This window comes from Pseudorca crassidens, chromosome 4 (genome assembly GCF_039906515.1).
Source record: "Pseudorca crassidens isolate mPseCra1 chromosome 4, mPseCra1.hap1, whole genome shotgun sequence".
NCBI classification, from domain to species: domain Eukaryota; kingdom Metazoa; phylum Chordata; class Mammalia; order Artiodactyla; family Delphinidae; genus Pseudorca; species Pseudorca crassidens.
This window is the reverse complement of record NC_090299.1, coordinates 138,356,598-138,374,502: the sequence shown is the minus strand read 5'-3', so window position 1 is coordinate 138,374,502 and position 17,905 is coordinate 138,356,598. Positions and strand designations below refer to the sequence as shown.

General features: G+C 34.4%; 1 protein-coding gene across 5 annotated transcripts in view; it reads left to right on the top strand.

Annotated features, from left to right (window-relative positions):
* RAP1GDS1 (Rap1 GTPase-GDP dissociation stimulator 1) overlaps positions 1-17,905 on the top strand; it is a 258,664-nt gene that overhangs the window by 193,304 nt on the left and 47,455 nt on the right. For 4 of the 5 annotated variants that reach the window (XM_067736915.1, XM_067736914.1, XM_067736911.1 and 1 more), the window contains exon 5: positions 11,284-11,430. The exons of the other annotated variant lie outside the window; for it this stretch is intronic. In XM_067736915.1, coding sequence (XP_067593016.1) covers positions 11,284-11,430 — 147 coding nt within the window. The remainder of the gene's footprint in view (positions 1-11,283; positions 11,431-17,905) is intronic. 5 annotated transcript variants of the gene reach the window in all.

Sequence of the window (17,905 nt, the reverse complement as noted above, 5' to 3'; positions counted from 1 at the left end):
TTATTGTATTTTTCATCTCTGTTTGCTTTTTCTTTAATTCTTCTAGGTCTTTATTATACATTTCTTGCATCTTCTTGATCTTTGCCTCTTTTCTTTTTCTAAGGTCCTGGATCATCTTCGCCATCATTATTCTGAATTCTTTTTCTGGAATGTTGCTTATCTCCACTTTATTTACTTATTTTCTGGGGTTTTATCTTGTTCCCTCATCTGGTACATAGTCCTCTGCCTTTTCATTTTGTCTCTCTCTCTGTGAATGCGGTTTTTGTTCCTCAGACTGCAGGATTGTAGTTCTCTGTGCATCTGCTGTCTGCCCTCTGGTGGATGAGGCTATCTAAGAGTCTTTTGAAAGCTTCCTGATTGGCGGGACTGGTGGTGGGTAGAACTGGGTGTTGTTCTGGTGGGCAGAGCTCAGTAAAACGTTAATCTCCTTGTCTCCTAATGGGTGGGGTTTAGTTTCCTTCCTGTTGGTTGTTTGACCTGAGGCGGCCCAGCACTGGAGCCTACAGGCTCTTTGGTGGGGTAATGGCAGACCCCTGGAGGGTTGACGCCAAGGAGTACTTCCCAAAACTTCTGCTGCCAGTGTCCTTGTCCCCGCAATGAGCCACAGCCACCCTTCACATCTGCAGGAGAGCCTCCAACACTAACAGGTACTAACAGGGTCAGTCTCCTGTGGGGTCATTGCCTCTTACCCCTGGGCCCTGATGCGCACACTACTTTGTGTGTGCTCCCCAAGAGTAGAGTCTCTGTTTCCCCCAGTCTTGTTGAAGTCCTGCAATCAAATCCTGCTAGCCTTCAAAGTCTGATTCTCTGGGAATTTCTCCTCCCATTCCCAGATCCCCTGGTTGGTAAGCCTGACATGGGGCTCAGAGCTTTCACTGCTGTGGGTGCACTTCTGTTGTATAATTGTTCTCCAGTTTGTGTGTCACTCACCCAGTGGTTATGGGATTTGATTTTATTGTGATTGAGCCCCTCCTACTGTGTCGTTGCAGCTTCTCCTTTGTCTTTGGGTGTGGGGTATCTTTTTTGGTGAGTTCCAGTGTCTTCCTATCAATGATTGTTCAGCAGTTAGTTGTGATTCCAGTGCTCTCGCAAGAGGGAGTGTGTGCACATCCTTCTGGTCCGCCATATTGAACCAATCTCTCTTGACAGGTATTTTTAAAAACAGGAGAAAAAATTTTTATATTTACTTTGATTTTTGTCATATTTATCATTCATTGTTTCTTTGGATACATTCAAATTTTTGTGTAGTATTTTACACCTTCTGCCTGAAAATCTGTTTTGTTAACAGGTTTTTTTTTTCTTTCAATACTTCAAAGATGTTATTCCATTGGTTTTTAGCTTGCATAGTTTTGGATAAGAAGTCTGCTGTATTCTTATTTTTGCTATTCCAAATATAAATATTTCTATTTTTTCCCTCTTGCTGCCTTCAAAGATTCTCTTTTTCTTTGATTTTTCAGCAGCTTGACTATTTGGTGTGTATTTTTGTTTTCTTTTCTTTGCTGGGGAGGGGGAGGGTCCCTAAAGTTCACAGATTTGTGGCATGGTGTCTTTCATTATTTTTGGAAATTTTTCAGCTGTTAACTGTTTAAATTTTCTTCTACCATGTTCTCAATCTTTTCTCCTTCTGAGATTCCAGTTATACTCAAGTTAGACCCTTTGCTATTTTCTTTCAGCTTGTATGTGCTTTGGGATTTCCCCCACTCTTTTTTGTCTCTTTGTGTTTTAATTTTTATTTCTGTTGATCTACAAGTTCACTGAGTCTTTCCTTCATTTTGTTGAGTCTACTGCTCAACCTTTTGAAATAATTCTTTATCTTTGATAATGTTTTTCATTATAACATCTGCATTTAACTCTTATAATTTCTGTTTCTCTACAAAATTCCACGTGTTCACAGATATTCACTTTTTCTACTAAATTCTTTAATATATGAATCATGATTATTTTAAAGTCCCTTTTTGATAGTTCTAACATCTTAGTCACCTATGAAGTCTCATTCTGATGATCGATTTATCTCTTGACAGTGAATTATTTTTTCCTTCCTTTTTAAAAGGTATCTCTTAATTTTGTATTGAATGATGGACATTGTGTGTAGAAAAACACTAGAGACTGAAATTAACAATATTTAATCTCTGGAAGTAGCACACTTCCTTTTATTTCAGGCAGTTAGTATGGGGTGGAGGACCAGCCAATCTAGTCAGAAGTTGAGCTGGGTTCATGTTTTGCTGTTGCTAACTTTACTTCAGTGCGGTAGTCTTCAGAACTTTAGTAGTTGGCTCTTCCTACCTTGTGCTTAGAGTAGGCGTACTAGAGGACTTTTTTTAGTGTTCCTGCTCTCTTCAGACTTTAGCCATTCATGCCTGCCTGTTCCACAGAGAGATTCTCTCCGTACTCTTGTTCTTCTCCCAACAGTAGACTATTATTGATAAGCACCATGCTGGACATCCATCACTGTTACTATTTATCTATGAAGCAAAACCCATTTTGAAACATTTTGGTTCTAAGTAGAAAGAAATTCAAAGTAGATTAAGTAGTGAGGAAAGAAGCTGTAATTTTCCATTGGTTGTACCCATATCACAGTTGCTACATGTGATTAAGTAATTAAATAGGTAAGTAAATAATTCAAGCTCTATATTAATTGATTAAATAATATAATGTCTTGTATTATTGATTAAATAAAGTCTTGTATTAATTATACTTGAGAAATATTATTGTTAGTAATCTGAAAACTGTAGTTTCTGTGAGATTTATAAAACCTGAATATATAGTATAGGCTTACTTAATGTCAAATATTCTTTTTTTAATATGAAGCTTGAACATTTCACATTGTTTATGTAAAGAAGTGTATTAGTTTCCTGGGGATGCTGTAATGAAGTTCCACTAACTGGTGGCTTAAAACAACACAAATTTATTATTTTATAGTTGTGGAGGCTGTAACTTCAAAATCAAGGTGTCAAGCAGGGCCATGCTCCCTTTAAACCTGTAGGCAAGGAGGACTTTTTTTTTTTTTTTTTTTGCTTCTTCCTAGCTTCTGGTGGCATCTGGAGTTCCTTGGCTTGTGGCAGCAAACTCCAGTCTCTGCTGTTATCTTCACATGGCTGTCTTCTCCATTTGTGTTTTCATGTCTTCACATGGCATTCTCCTCTCTGCGTCTCTCTCTTCTTCTTATAAGAATACTAGCCATATTGGATTGGAGACCCACCCTACTACAGTATGACCTCATCTTAACTAAACTCTCTTCAATGAACCTGTTTCCAAATAAAGTCTGAGGTACTGGGAGTTAGGACTTGAACATATATTTTTGGGAGATACAGTTCAACCCATAATAAGCAGGAATGATGTCAGTGTCTCAAAAGCAGACTCCTTTATCAGTAGTGTTATCTCAGATAAAGATATTAAACTACTGAACCTAAATGGCAGGCTAAGCATATGCTCATGAGTAAATCTGTGTGTCATAAATTTGTGTTTGAAGTTTATAAGAAGAAATTTGATATTTGATTCCTTTTCAGTTCAGGTAAATTTAAAGATAGCGACTAACATTTTTTAAATCACATTTTAATGAAAATATTTACAAACTTTATCCTATTTACTCCTTATTTGGATCATTATTCATACAGAATTCTGGAAAACTTTAGAAATTCAATCATTTTCTTAACTGAGTAATGTGATAGTTTGGGGATTTTCAGTAATATTTTTCATTTAGTTATCTAAGACATCTGAGTTTTGTAACACATGTGGCTGGCATGCACTGAAAATGAAAGGGCTCTTAATGGGCTCTTTGAAGTTTAAAATCTAGGATTCTAATCTCAGTTATAGTTTAGTATTGACTAAAAAGTCTCAGAATAGTATTTGTGTACCTGCATTTAATATGAGTCTAATTTATGTTGCCTGCTGTATTAAGATCCTTGTTTAGTATATATTACACATTTTCAAATTCTGTTATAACAAAGTATTTGTTCTTGGAGGTTTAAAAGTGGCATAGTAGTAGAGTCTGAAGGAAAGACGTGAAGAATGTGATTAAAATAAATGTTATCTTATTAAAATAAATGTTATTAAAATAAGTGGCATCTTTATAATGTTACCACTTTTTCCAAACCAATACTAGTAAGGTCTTAAGTTATACTTGTTTTGACTTTAAGCACCTATTCTGAATCACTTTTTTGTTCACTAAGAAAAAGCACATCAAAAATTATTATTCTTTCTAGACAGTATAATTTTTCAGAGCTCAGCTTTCTAACTTAGCTTGTAAAAAGAATTTCTGATTTATTTGCCAGGGTCTTTATAGTGTCTAGTAATATTTACTTGGGAAAAATTTAAATAAGTACATGAATTATAATGATTAATTATTGGAAAGCTAAAATAGCAAAATTTAACACGTTAAAAAACCTTACACAGCATATGTTAAGTATTTCCTGTGTGCACACATGGACACAGCAGAAATAGAAGTAGAAACTGAAATGAATAAGAGAATGTCAAAGCTAAAAAGAAGTCTGACCATCTTCTACTCTTGCTTTCCCCCCTTTTCCACATTAGGAAACTGACATCAACAGAGGTTACGAGGCTTTCTTATGGTCAATCTTAACAAAACCCCAAATTTAAAGACCTTATAGTTATTTTATAAGTCATTACCTCAGTGATAATCACTCAGTGAGTGATTACCTCAGTTTTTTTTAAATATTAAAAACTTCTACTTTGCCTTGTTGAAATTCTTAATTTTAACATTCCAAATTTTAGGTAACAAAAACATTCTAATTTCTACTCCAACAACCAGGACTAGTCCAAGGACTTCATCATTAAATGTTCTTTCCCTTCAGGTCCTCAGTTTATGACATGTCTACAACTTTATTTACTTAAAAAGGGAAGTGTTACTTCCTGTTGAAAATAAATCTTCTTTACCCTTAAATAGCTATAACTGAACTTCAATTACAGTATGAGATACTGAAAGTGATTGGGAAAAGTTGCATATCATCCTAGGTCTAATAAGTGGAGAGGGTGAAAAAGTGGGAAAGATTGTATCTGATGTCTTCTCTTTTCTGTCTGAAAGTAGGATGCATGGTTTCTGTTAAGAATGCAGAAGTTGGGAAAGGGAGGGACTTGTCAAAGTTGTGACTATTTGGACGGCTCATCATGGGTGATGTGACAGGGATGTGTGAAAAGATGTGCAGCATAGTTTAAGGGTTTGTCCTTGTTTATAAGGCATATAAGTGTTACAGCGTTAAAGAAAAGATGGTGTAATTTGTTCATTCTTTGCTGTGATTCTATTGTTAGTTAAAGCACATTTTCTCAGAGATATGGAAATTTCTCACTCTCAGTGTGGATGTCAATGAATGGATGTGTGACTCTCCGTGAGTTTTGATACGGATATGAAAATTGTGTTATTGTACTATGCCTCTTTAATCTGTTAACCAATTATATGTGAAATAGATTTTACCTATCATCTTCTCTCCGTTTAGCCTGCATTTTGGACAGCTATTGTTTAATGTAGATTGATCTTGATATTTGTTAAGTTCATGGATACCCTAAAAAGATTTTGGGGGTAAAGATACCCAAGAACCTGTCAGAAATGAATCTTTAAAAAAGATTCACAATTGACACCAATATAGTGCTACTGTCTTGCTGAACTACATGGTAAAAGTATTGCAATATACCTTTTTTAGTGTTTAATGAGGGAACGTTGAATTGGAATTCAGATTTCCCAAGTTTTAGTTCAGAAGGCTGATATTTAATCATCACAATTTCTTTAAGCAAAGTCTGAATTGAAATATAAGAAAAATGAAATATGGTTTATAATTTATCTTCTTAATTCACTTATAATAGTATTATCTCTAAAGTACACGTACAAGAAAAGTCATTTTTATCTCTGTGTTCGGAGCCTTAGCTTTTATTTTGGCCATCAGTAACCCTAAAGAGCCTTTGTTAGCTTTATGCTCCATATCATCTTTAATTATGCCAAATCTCTAGCACTTACTGTAATGTGTGTGTGCAGCCGGTGCACAGCCAGCATTGTTGATTAACACAGAGCATTTGTACAGGATGCTTTTATAGAAAACAGAGTGAGTGAGGCAGTGCACAAATCCATGACAGTGTAACATGTTAAAAGGGAACTCTTTAATTGCTAAAACTTCTTTGAAAACACAAAAGATAATTTATTCAGTAGTATCTCCACAACACATACTTTTCTCGTGTTTTTCAATATTAATTTTTGACAAAATTTAGATGAAAGCTTATTAGTATGATCAGCTCCTGAAGTTTATTTCTCATAATTTTCTGAGGTGGTACGTCATAATCATCACCACAGCAACCACTCCTGATGTCACAGAGGATTATTACTTCTGGGGGGAAATAAGTAGTTTGAGCAGATGGATGCATAAGGAATGAAGATCTTGTTATTATACAAATAAGTAGAGGGTGGGAGGAAAACATATCAAATATGTATGTAGGCATAATTCTTTAAAAATAGAATTATGATACTGAGAATTTCTGAGAATATGAAAAAGGTGATGTTTAAACCACAAAAGTGGAAGGTAGCATGGAAAAACAGACTTTTAGATTATAAAAATAAATTATTTTTAAAAATAAATTTTAGATAAAATGTGCTATTGCAAATTATGGGCCACTTTGACATCCAACACCGTGCTGCTTCCCCAGTCTTCCTCCTTAGTCTTTTCAAAGATTTAATCCTTCTAAATTCTCCTTTCAGAAAGCTGGTGATTATTGAAATGATAAAAAAAACAACAGTGTATTTGCTGATATTATTGTAAGGCTTTTCCATAAGCAAGAGTATAAAAAAGTTCTAGAATTGTGCTTATCCAGTCATATTATTACACAGGCTTGATAGTCAGCTTCTAGTAGCTACTTGGCTCTCTTTCCATTTTTTTCTTTCAAATTCTAGCATGTATGCATCCATTTATCTCTCTCTTTTTCTCCCTCCCTCAACGTGAACTGTTTGTTTCCCCATGTACATACTCTTGAACTAAATTAACTGTCTTATTGAATGTACAGAAAAGGAAACTGTCAGCAAAGACCTGCTCCTGTATATTCTGCAATAGATTCAACCTCACCCATCAGATTTAAAAATCAAATAGAGGGCTTCCCTAGAGGTGCAGTGGTTGAGAGTCCGCCTGCCGATGCAGGGGATGCATGTTCGTGCCCCGGTCTGGGAGGGTCCCGCATGCCGCGGAGCGGCTGGGCCCGTGAGCCGTGGCCGCTGGGCCTGTGCGTCCGGAGCCTGTGCTCCGCGGCGGGAGAGGCCGCGGCAGTGAGAGGCCCGTGTACCGCCAAAAAAAAAAAAAAAAAATCAAATAGAATGCCAGTGGTAGTGAAGGAGTGAAGCAGCAGGAACTCACACACTGCTGGAGGGAATGTACACTGGCTTTGGAAGCCTGTTGGTCATTATCTAAAAAAGTGGAAGATGTGCAGATTCTATGAACCAACAATACCACCTGGGTATTATAAATAATAGCCCAAACCTAAAAACAACCCAAGTAATAATCAGCTAAAAGAATAGACAAATAATTACTATGTGTTCATATAATGAATATTGTACAGCAAAGAAGCATATAGCAGAGTGGATGAATTTCATAAACATACTGTTGAGTGTAAGAAGGCACAAAAAGAATGAATATAACATGAGTTCATTCAAATAAAGTTCAAAAAAAGCAAAGCCAAACCATATTGTGGTGGTTTAAACATTAAAAAAGAAGTAAATGATTTTCATTCTCACCTCTCCCTCTCCCTCCCTCTCTCTCATCCCCAAGGTGAATCATACTTTACCAAAATCTACCCTAAGGCCCCATCCATTCCATAAATATTGAGTGCCTGCTGTGTACTAAGTATTTGGGGAAAGATACAAGCAAATCTGAACGTAGGATATACTATAACCCATCAGGTAGTTGTATTCAGAGGTTGTTTTTAGGTCCTTTCCTCAGCCTTAGCGTATAACTTGTACTTGGTAATGGAATACCAACTTGTTCTCATTTTTTTCTCATTTGTGAGGCATACTAAACATGACATACAAATTTTATTGCTTCCTGCTTTTGGCTACTGAATATCTTTTTGACTACTGAAGAGTAATACCACCTGTTAGATTTAAAGTGCAGTATCTCATTAGATTTAAAGCCCTGCTCTTACCTAGTGTGAAGAAAGATCATATTTGTGCTGGTAACTACTTTGTGTGACAGGTCATCATTAAAGAATGTAGCAGGGCTTAAAGAATTGGTGGGCTGCACTTTCCCCAGTGGTTGGATACCTCATAATTATGGAAAATAAAAACGTAAATTATATTTCTAGAAGTTACAGCCCAGGATGCTTCACAAATTAGAAGTCACTTATTATCAGAAGAGTTAAAAGTGAGCCTACATTTGGGGATATGAACGTTTAGGATAAGGAACCTTTTGGAAATTATTTTTAAGTGAACAATAATACTCATTTTAATATAACAAAGCTATAGGGTTACCTTTACTGCGGAAACACAGTTTATATGGACTTGTGTAATGACAGATGTTCTAATATGTATTTTAAATAATTTGTAAGATGCCTTTAAAAACTTACTCACTGGTTTTGGTAGAATAAAGGAACACAGCATTATAGCACTCTACTCAATTCTCTGTGGTGACCTAAATGAGTAGGGAACTCTACTCAATGCTCTGTGGTGACCTAAATGAGAAGGAAATCCAAAAAAGAGGGGATACATGTATACATATAGCTGATTCACTTTGCTGTACAGTATAAATGAACACAACACTGCAAAGCAACTATACTCCAGTAAAAAAAAAAGCATTATTATTTCTTTGCATCTTCAGATTCTTTAAAATATTTTAATAAAATTCTCCTTGAGTCAGATATCTTCTATTATATGTGCTTTGTTTTTCTTCTCAAATTTGGTAATAATGTATCAATAATTTCTAATGTAGAAATTGAGCTTATGCTCTTCAGCCAACCCTTGATAACACATAGCTATCTTGTAGTCCAAACAGGGCAGGGAGGGAGGAAGGGAATGAAGAAGGAAGCAAAGGAAGGGAAGCGAAATACTGTGGTTCTGAAACACAAGTAGGTAATTTGCCTTTTAATTGTAGCTTCGTTCTTATTTATTGCATTATTAAGTTTGATGACCAAATTTGTTGAATAAATTTGTATGAAAATTTATTGAATTATTTAATGTTTTGAATATTGAATACCTGAGTGTTGATAGGAAGCCAGCTTAGCTTTCTAAGCATACACGATTTATATTTTGAAAGCCCATATATACTCAACAGTTAGAATCAAAAACTATTTGAGCTTTGCAGTTTAGGGATGGGATATATATTGTATATGCATAGTATTGAAGGTCTGAACCTTTAGATTTGTCATCCTAATATTTAGTTTTTTCTGACATGATCCTCCTACAAATTGCCCAACAATTTAGATAATTTACATTTATGTTATTGGAAAAGAAAACTTTAGAAATTAGATTTCTAAATGAGATAGGACCAATGTACTTGGCTGGCTCATGTGACTAGCTACCTTGGCACTTAAGAATTTTCTGTGATCTTATTAGCTAATTAGCATAGGGTCCTTTTCTGCATCTGTATAATCATAGAATAAAATCAAGTGGACGTGACACAAAACCTAAGTGAACAAAACTGTTTTGTTTCATTTTAGTATGGATTTCCTTAAAATTTTGCAAAATTATGAAGCTAGTATTTATGAGGCCCTGCTATATAGGTTGTGTGTGTGTATTTCTACCACAGGAAATGATATGTATTGCCTCATTTTCTAATATGGTTCAGCAACAGTTATAAAGATATGACCTTAGTTTCAGTTCTTTTATTAGGAAAATGAAAATCTTTCATTTACTCACTAATTTCATAGCTCTAAGTCCTTTGTGAGCCATTTCTTTTACTGATCCTTCTGTTGTGCTTCTATAGCTGCAAGATCCAGTATAGCAGCCAGTAGGCATTTTGACTCTTGAGCAATTGAAATGTGGCTAGTCTGAATTGACATGGAACTGTAAGTGTAAAATATAAAATACACTTGGATTTCAAAGATTTATTACAAAGCAGAGATGTAAAATATTTCATTAATAATTTGTATATTGATTGTGTATTGCAGTGATCAGTATTTTAGATATATTGAATTGAGTAAAATATATTACTAAAACTAATTTTTCACTTTTTATGTTTTTAATGTGGCTACTAGTAAATTTAAATTATGTAGGTATCTCACATTTGTGGCACTCATATCTTTATTGGATAGCACTGTTCTAGAGTCTGTCTTTTTTTTTTTTTTTTTTTTTTTGCGGCACGCGGGCCTCTCACTGTTGTGGCCTCTCCCGTTGCGGAGCACAGGCTCCGGACGCGCAGGCTCAGCGGCCATGGCTCACGGACCCAGCCGCTCTGCGGCATGTGGTATCTTCCCGGACTGGGGCACGAACCCGTGTCCCCTGCATCAGCAGGCGGACTCTCAACCACTGCGCCACCAGGGAAGCCCGAGTCTGTCATATTTTATATAAGGAAGTCAGATTTAGAAAGACATAGTCTTTCTTTCATCTCTTTCCAATTCTATGTTCAAGGGTTAGAAAGTATTTTAAAGCAGTTTATATGTTCCAACAATTAAATGACATCTGTTCTATGTAGTGTAGGTGTACACATAAATAGAAGGTATGTCTGACCATTTGACCACTGGTTGTAATGTTGAAGTATATTGGTGTGCTCTTGAATGGAGAGAATAAGGAAAAATGAAACACAAACTACTAAGAATTGAAAAAGGGAACATGCTTATGTGCTATTGAAAATGCCAGTAAAAGACCCTAGTACTAATCTTTAGGAATTACATATTGTAATCTAAAATTATACTGTGTTGCAGATGGTTATCTTTGGTAATAACTGACTGAAACCACTGATGGAAAGATACATTTAGTGGTTTCCAAGCTGAGAAAAAAAATATTCCAATGGAATATTAGTTCCTATTTTTTTCTCTTACACAGAGTTGTCATCTGTGAAAGAGGAGGCAGAATATTTCACATGTCATAGTCATAAAATCTTAGGACCCACAGAAGTTCTTTAGGTTCCTATATGATACCAATGAGAATAATCATTTTTCTCCTAAAAAGTGATTGTATCTTTTCCCCATCCCACCCCCATTTCCATGTTTATTTGTTTTGTTTTCCGAAAAGTCATATTTAATGCCCTACTTAGGTTTATTTTCTACTTACTCACTAAATAAGAAATAACTGTTATGTTTTGTATTTGAAATTGTAAGGTACATTTCTTTTTTCTTTTCTTTTTAATTTGACTCTTTGTTTTACAGATGAGGGCAGAAGTGCAGTTGACCAAGCAGGTGGTGCACAGATTGTAATTGACCATTTAAGGTCACTGTGCAGTAAAACAGATCCCGCCAATGAGAAGCTCTTGACTGTCTTTTGTGGCATGCTGATGAACTATAGCAATGAGAATGGTAAACAAAATTGAAAACTTGCTTTATCTGTGGGGGAAAAATTAAAAATCATTACTGTAGTATAAACCAAAACTATTTAGAAGAATTATGAGCAAAGCATTGATAAGTAGCATATAAAATTAGTAATTAGTCAACATTAAATAACAATGTTTAAAAATACAAAATGGTCAAGTTTACTAAATGGGACTAATTGTTGAAGGGTTGTCCATGTTAATCAATACCAAAAACAAGAAACAACATAATGGTATGGTTTAATATTTTTTGCTATGAACATTTAAAAAATATACAATGTTAAAATACCTTCATGTTTATTACTTTATATTAATACCAGGAGCAGCTTTAAAACATAAACACTGTCTATATAAATAGAATTATTTTCTCTAGATACTGGGTTTACTTATAACAATAAAAAAATCTTTTAATGAAATCTGGCCTTAGAAAAATAAAGTTCAGATATTTGATTTTAGAAATTTAATAAATATTTGTAAACAGATGTTTCTTTTCACTGTGAAACATTCTTAGAACCCAGCAACAAATAACATGTCAATTTTCAGATAGCCTATATGGTTGTTAATTAAATGAGCATAAGAACAGTGAAACAAAAGCTTCATTGTACTTTTAAATGTCACATAAAATTCATCTGTCCTATGAATTACTGCATGGTAAAACACTCAAATTCTAGTAGGTTCCTAGAATTAATACAAATAAGGTCTTTCTGTGGCTTATTTCATCATGGCATTTTAAGTTGTAATCTCTGGCAGAGACCAATTTTACTTGTATATTGAAAATGTAATAGTATTCTTTCATGTGTCCTAGAAACACATGGCCCTTTAGGTATATTTTTTATTTCTTCATGAGTCCAAAGAAATAGTCTCAGTAATTAAAAAAAAAAAGGTAAACATCGATGACAAATGGCTACTGACATTTGACCTTGGTGTTAGTGATAGCAGCAAATGGTGGGGACTGAGCCCTGTCCCATTGAAAGGGGAGAGCTACTACTCTCCTCTAGCCAGTTGTTTCTGTGTGGCAGTTTGGCCACATACTGCCAAATCTTTTCATCTGGTGGGAAGAGGAAGCTAGAAATTTAACTTTTCATGTGACATCTGTTTTTTAAATGGTGGATCACATTTGATTCTCTAGCCCTGTACAAGCTAAACAGAACGTGTCCTCAGGTCACATCCTTTCCAAGAAACACCAGTTTTAAACTTATGAATTAAAGTTATCCGTTATAATAATAAAAAATAGTTCTTATTCATCAAATGGCTTGCCTGTTAAACTTGAGCTAGAAACAAATGTAGTCTTTATAGGGTCAGTTACTTCTATTTTTCTTACCCTCTGGTGGAATCATTTTTGAAGAGAAAATGTCCTAAATATGAACAGGGGAATTCGTCTATCTGGGTAAAGTTCCTAAATAATTGAAATTTGACCATAATACACAGGTATCTGAATTGCATTAAGAAATCATTGGCCAGTTGTTCATGTCACTTGCTTTTTCTTTGGCTTCATTTAGGCTTGGACACCTGAGAAAGTGGAACAAAGCTAAGTGGGAGAATGGTTTAGAAACAAGTGAAAGAAACTAGTTGTGAAGTTATTATGGCAGCTTTGGATATAAAAGAATTAGGCTTGTTATGCATCTAAACTAGTTGTTTATCGTTTGAGGAAGTTCTTCAAAAATCTGTACAAAAGCTTATCAAATGGCAAAAGGGTCTTCAAAAACATCACTAATTCTAATCCAAAGGAGATTGTGATTGAGTCTCTATAATAGGGTGTCACACTGTAGAGAGGTGTACTGGGAAGGTAATGTTAACAATACGCAGAGTGCACGGTCTAAATGTATGTATATTTCTTTTGTAAGGGTAGGTTTTTTTTTTCCCCTGGTGTGCAAGTATTCCCAAGAAATAGCTTAGATACTTTAGAAAGCTATATTAACTTTTCTCAGAACATTACTCGAGCAGTGGTGTTTTTGTTCCATTATTCTAAAAGCTGAAATTTGAATGCAGCTTTCAAAAGTTATTAGATAAAATAGAAGTAAACTTATCTTTAGTATTTTAAAGGAACAAATGCCAGACTTGTGACGATCTTCTTTCCTCTGCTTCCTTTTACTTTTGTCTGTCATGGGGATCATAGTTTGTGAAGTGGTTCTTTTTCTCCATAATGTTCTTTAACTTAAATTATATCCTTTTTTGTTTTGCATAATTATTAAGCATCTTTGTTGTTGTATCAATTATTTACTTACTCTTTTCTTTAAAATATGTGTTGAAAGACTTTCCAACTTAATGTTAGGTCTTCTTGGTTAACTTAAGATCATTTGGTATTGATCCTGTCCACCTGTATGAGTCACTGAGCCAAAAAGCACTAGAGCTTTTTGAAGCTCAGGAGGCGCTTTTTACTAGCGCTGATAAATGAAATTCCTTTTTTGTGTATTTACTATTGAATTCCAGTACACAAGCCTGTGCTAGTTTCTGAGTAGAATAGTTGAGTGATAAATACCTCCTTATTACTCTAACGGAAAAATTAACTCTACCCTTGGGCCCAAGAACTTAAGCCTCATTTGTAGTTAGGGAGTTATTCTTTAGCTTCATAGATAAATTTTTTTTTAAACAGAGAGAGATAAGAAAGTACTGAAATGGGGCTTCCCTGGTGGCGCAGTGGTTGGGAGTCCGCCTGCCGATGCAGGGGACACGGGTTCGTGCCCCGGTCCGGGAAGATCCCACATGCCGCCGAGTGGCTGGGTCCGTGAGCCATGGCCGCTGAGCCTGCGCGTCCGGAGCCTGTGCTCCACAAGGGGAGAGGCCACAACAGTGAGAGGCCCGCGTATAGCAAAAAAAAAAAAAAAAAAAAGTACTGAAATGGTAACAAAGATCCACCAACATAGTTTCTCTAATAAGAACATTTTCAAATTGTTTATTAGTCCTAAAGGTGGCTTGACACCAGGCTGAGACTTAGGATATCTTGATTCCTGTCCATATAGTGGACAACTCCGAGCATATCAAATCTTTGAATACATTAAATAGGAAATCAAGTTTCTTAAACACCTGCAAGAAAGATATCTATAATGAAAACACTCAGTAAAGGCATTTTTATACCCTTTGATAAAAGGGTATAAAACTCAAGGTTCACGAGTTTTAAAACTTTTGAACCATCTCAAGACTTTAAGCTATGAGCTAGATATATTCTTTTGTTTCCCCACTGGTGAAGCAATTAAAACTTTCTATATTCAGACAAGTAAGTTTGGAATATCTGAATAGAAAAAGTTATAATTGCTTAGCTAGAAAAGTTGTGTCATTAATATTGCTAAATAAAATCATGTTTAACTAGAATAACAAACAAAACTTTGTTTAGTAAAAATCATTTCAAATTTTTCCTTTGGGAAAAAATCATACCTGTTTTTCACATGGTGAAAAAGCACTCTTCAGTTCTGTGGCCCTCCAAAATATTCTGAGTATTTGACAGTTGTGGTTAGAGACAAGCGTATTGACAGTTTGACGTTCTATTTGAGGAAATGTGAACTTCCTGTATTTTCTTTATGTAGTTACAGCAGGGTCCCCAACCCCGGTACCAGTCTGCGACGGCCTGTTAGGAACCGGGCCTCACAGCAGGAGGTGAGCAGTGGGCAAGCGAGCCCTTCTAAAGTGACTAACATAATATACACGGTCTATGATGGGCTTCTTCATGTGACCAGTATCATATATATGATATATGTATGTGTATGTGTATATATAGATATATGTATATACCTATGATTTTTACAAATAGAGCTGATTTTTCTGTGGTATCTTAATAACTCCTTATTATCGAAAGAGTAATTTCTCTTTTTTTGTGGTTCCTGAAATCTCTCTGCGATACTCTCATGATAATTCTCACATTTATTTGCCGCACGGACTTATGATAACTGAACTACGGTTGAAGGGAGGCCATCTGTGTGATTTAAGAAATGCAGCTCATGGAGTATCAGAGCATTTTAACAATTGAATTTAAGTATTAAGCCCAGTACTTAAATTCAGTTGTTTAAAATAGGGCTGTAAAGTATCTTCTCTCCTCTAATTTAAAGATCACTTAATATGTAATTAGTTTTAGCTCCTTTCATTTCAACCAGCAGTTTCCCAATTCTAATAATACTCTTCCTAGTGAACTCAGCCAATAACTTGGCTTACTTGATTTTTCTTCATATTTAAAATAGGAAGAATAGAAATTAATAAGGAATAATCCTGATTAAAAACTAAAAACACACTTTGGACTGAGCTACTTGTTTATTTTTTGGTATTACTTTATTATAGGTAAGAAAGAATGCTTCCTAGATGTTAGATGTTTAAAAAATGATTTGCTTTGCATGAGTGAGGAACTAGTTCCAAAGTTTACTTACTGTGGGTATAAGCTAGTTAATAATTCCATAAATTTCCTAAACACTGAAGACTTTTTGCCTAACTTTAAGGGGGAAAGACAAAACAAAGTGTGTTTTTGCAATTTATTGTCTTTTTTTCTTAATTATAATTTTCCTATATACTATTTTCATGTATTTTCTGTTCATAAAGGCATGGGAGATGTACTTTTAAGTTATATCTTTTGAAGCCCAGTTTGTCAAATTAAAGTACTCTAGTATGTTAAGGTGTGTTAAAGACTTATTGTACCCCTGAAAAGTTTTTAGGTTTTAAAAAATAATAATATTAGAATTCTTTATTTACTAACTGCTGTTCTCTCTAAAAAATTTCTGAATTTTTACTGTTTGTCCAACAGAGCTTTCTAATCAGTCTGAAGTAGGTTGCATTCATGAAGTTCTGCTACAAATGTCATTTTAAACAAATTGTTTTATTGATGTACAGAGCAGTTAGTTGTTCTTGTGCCTCCTGCTAATTCTGCCTATTAAATTTGACCAATTAGACTAGGTTATTAGCTCTTCACCATAACCCTCCTAAACAATTACTATAATAATGCTGTTATTTAACGGACAGGCTAAGAACTTGGTTTTTAGTAGAGGTGTACCAAATGCATATTTTGGTTTAATTCCACATAGACAAGTATTAGCGTTAATATTAAGCTTTGGCCATTATAAAATGAACTTCTGAATGCAAGAATTGGAAATTTTATCACAAAAAAAATGAAATGATTGTTATAGGTTTTTTTTGTTAATGATTTAAAGTTTGGCATTAAATTATAGAAATTATACTCTTTGCAGCATTTTTAGCTTCTGGATTATTTTTATAATCATGACAGTGCATTTAGCACTGTGATACTAAATAATCAATTTTAACTGGGGACAGTGGAGTAACAAAATATGTTTGGGGTTCTTTATTCTCTAACATGTTTTTCTTCATTTGCTTTATGTCTTGATTGAAGATGACTAATCATGGATGTTATTGAATATTACTTTCAAGAATTTTCTCATAGTGAAAATTTAAAGAGGCAGAGTGGGCTTTCTGATTTTAACTCATCCTCATAAGATGTAAAGACTTCTCAAATTGGACTTTTTCCTGAAAGATTCATGGCCTGAATGGAATTAAGTAACTAAAAATCAAAAACAACTCCTAACATTTATTTTATTTTTTGTTGTAAATTATAAAGAGAGTAGATAATATAATCTCTATTATTCTGCCTTGATTTAATTTTTACATTTGTATAGCTTTCACCCTCATTAGTTATTGCCACACTTTAATATTGCAGTATAAATACACATTTACATTTCATCTAATAGAATTTCAACACGTGAAACACATTGGGAGATTTTTCTCTGTACATGAAATGCTTACCTATATTTAAAAATGAATATTCAGATAGTAAAGATAAAACTGAAAGACCAGGCTTTGTTTTTATTTTTGATGTTACACTGGTTGAAATATGATGGTATCAAGCACATGATCATTGACTATGCACAAATTTGTCGGTGCTAGAAATGACATTGAAGTAAGCATTCAGGTGTTTGACCTTCAAGAGCTGAGGCAAAAGCCAGAGATGAGTAATGGATTTTGACCATATATCAGTGCATCTTTAATTCAGACCATTTAAAATATTCATTCAGTGAGAAGCTCAGGGCAGAAAAGTATCATATGTAAACTAACTTGTGTAAAAATTAGTAACCCTGATTTCTGACTACAAATAAGTCCAGTTAACAGCAAACTGCCTATATTTTATTTACTGAAAAAAAATTTTAATTAAATATTTGAAAAATGTTTCTTGGAAAGAAATTAGAAATCTTTGGGTTATATAGATATTTCTTGTTAACACAGTTTGTGTGTTGCAAATAACTTCTATGAATTTTTAAAGTGTAAAAAATTTAATCATAGTAATGCTCCAGGGTAACTAGTATTATTTGGGTTTTTGTTAAAACCAGTAAATCCTTTTGTAAAACAGAATTTTCATGTTTTTTAAACGCATATGATTATAAGATATACATGTTGTCTGTAAATTAACCTGACAATTAGCTCAATTTGCTATACAAAAATTTAGGCTTAAATTTATACTTACTACAGATGTGGCCTTT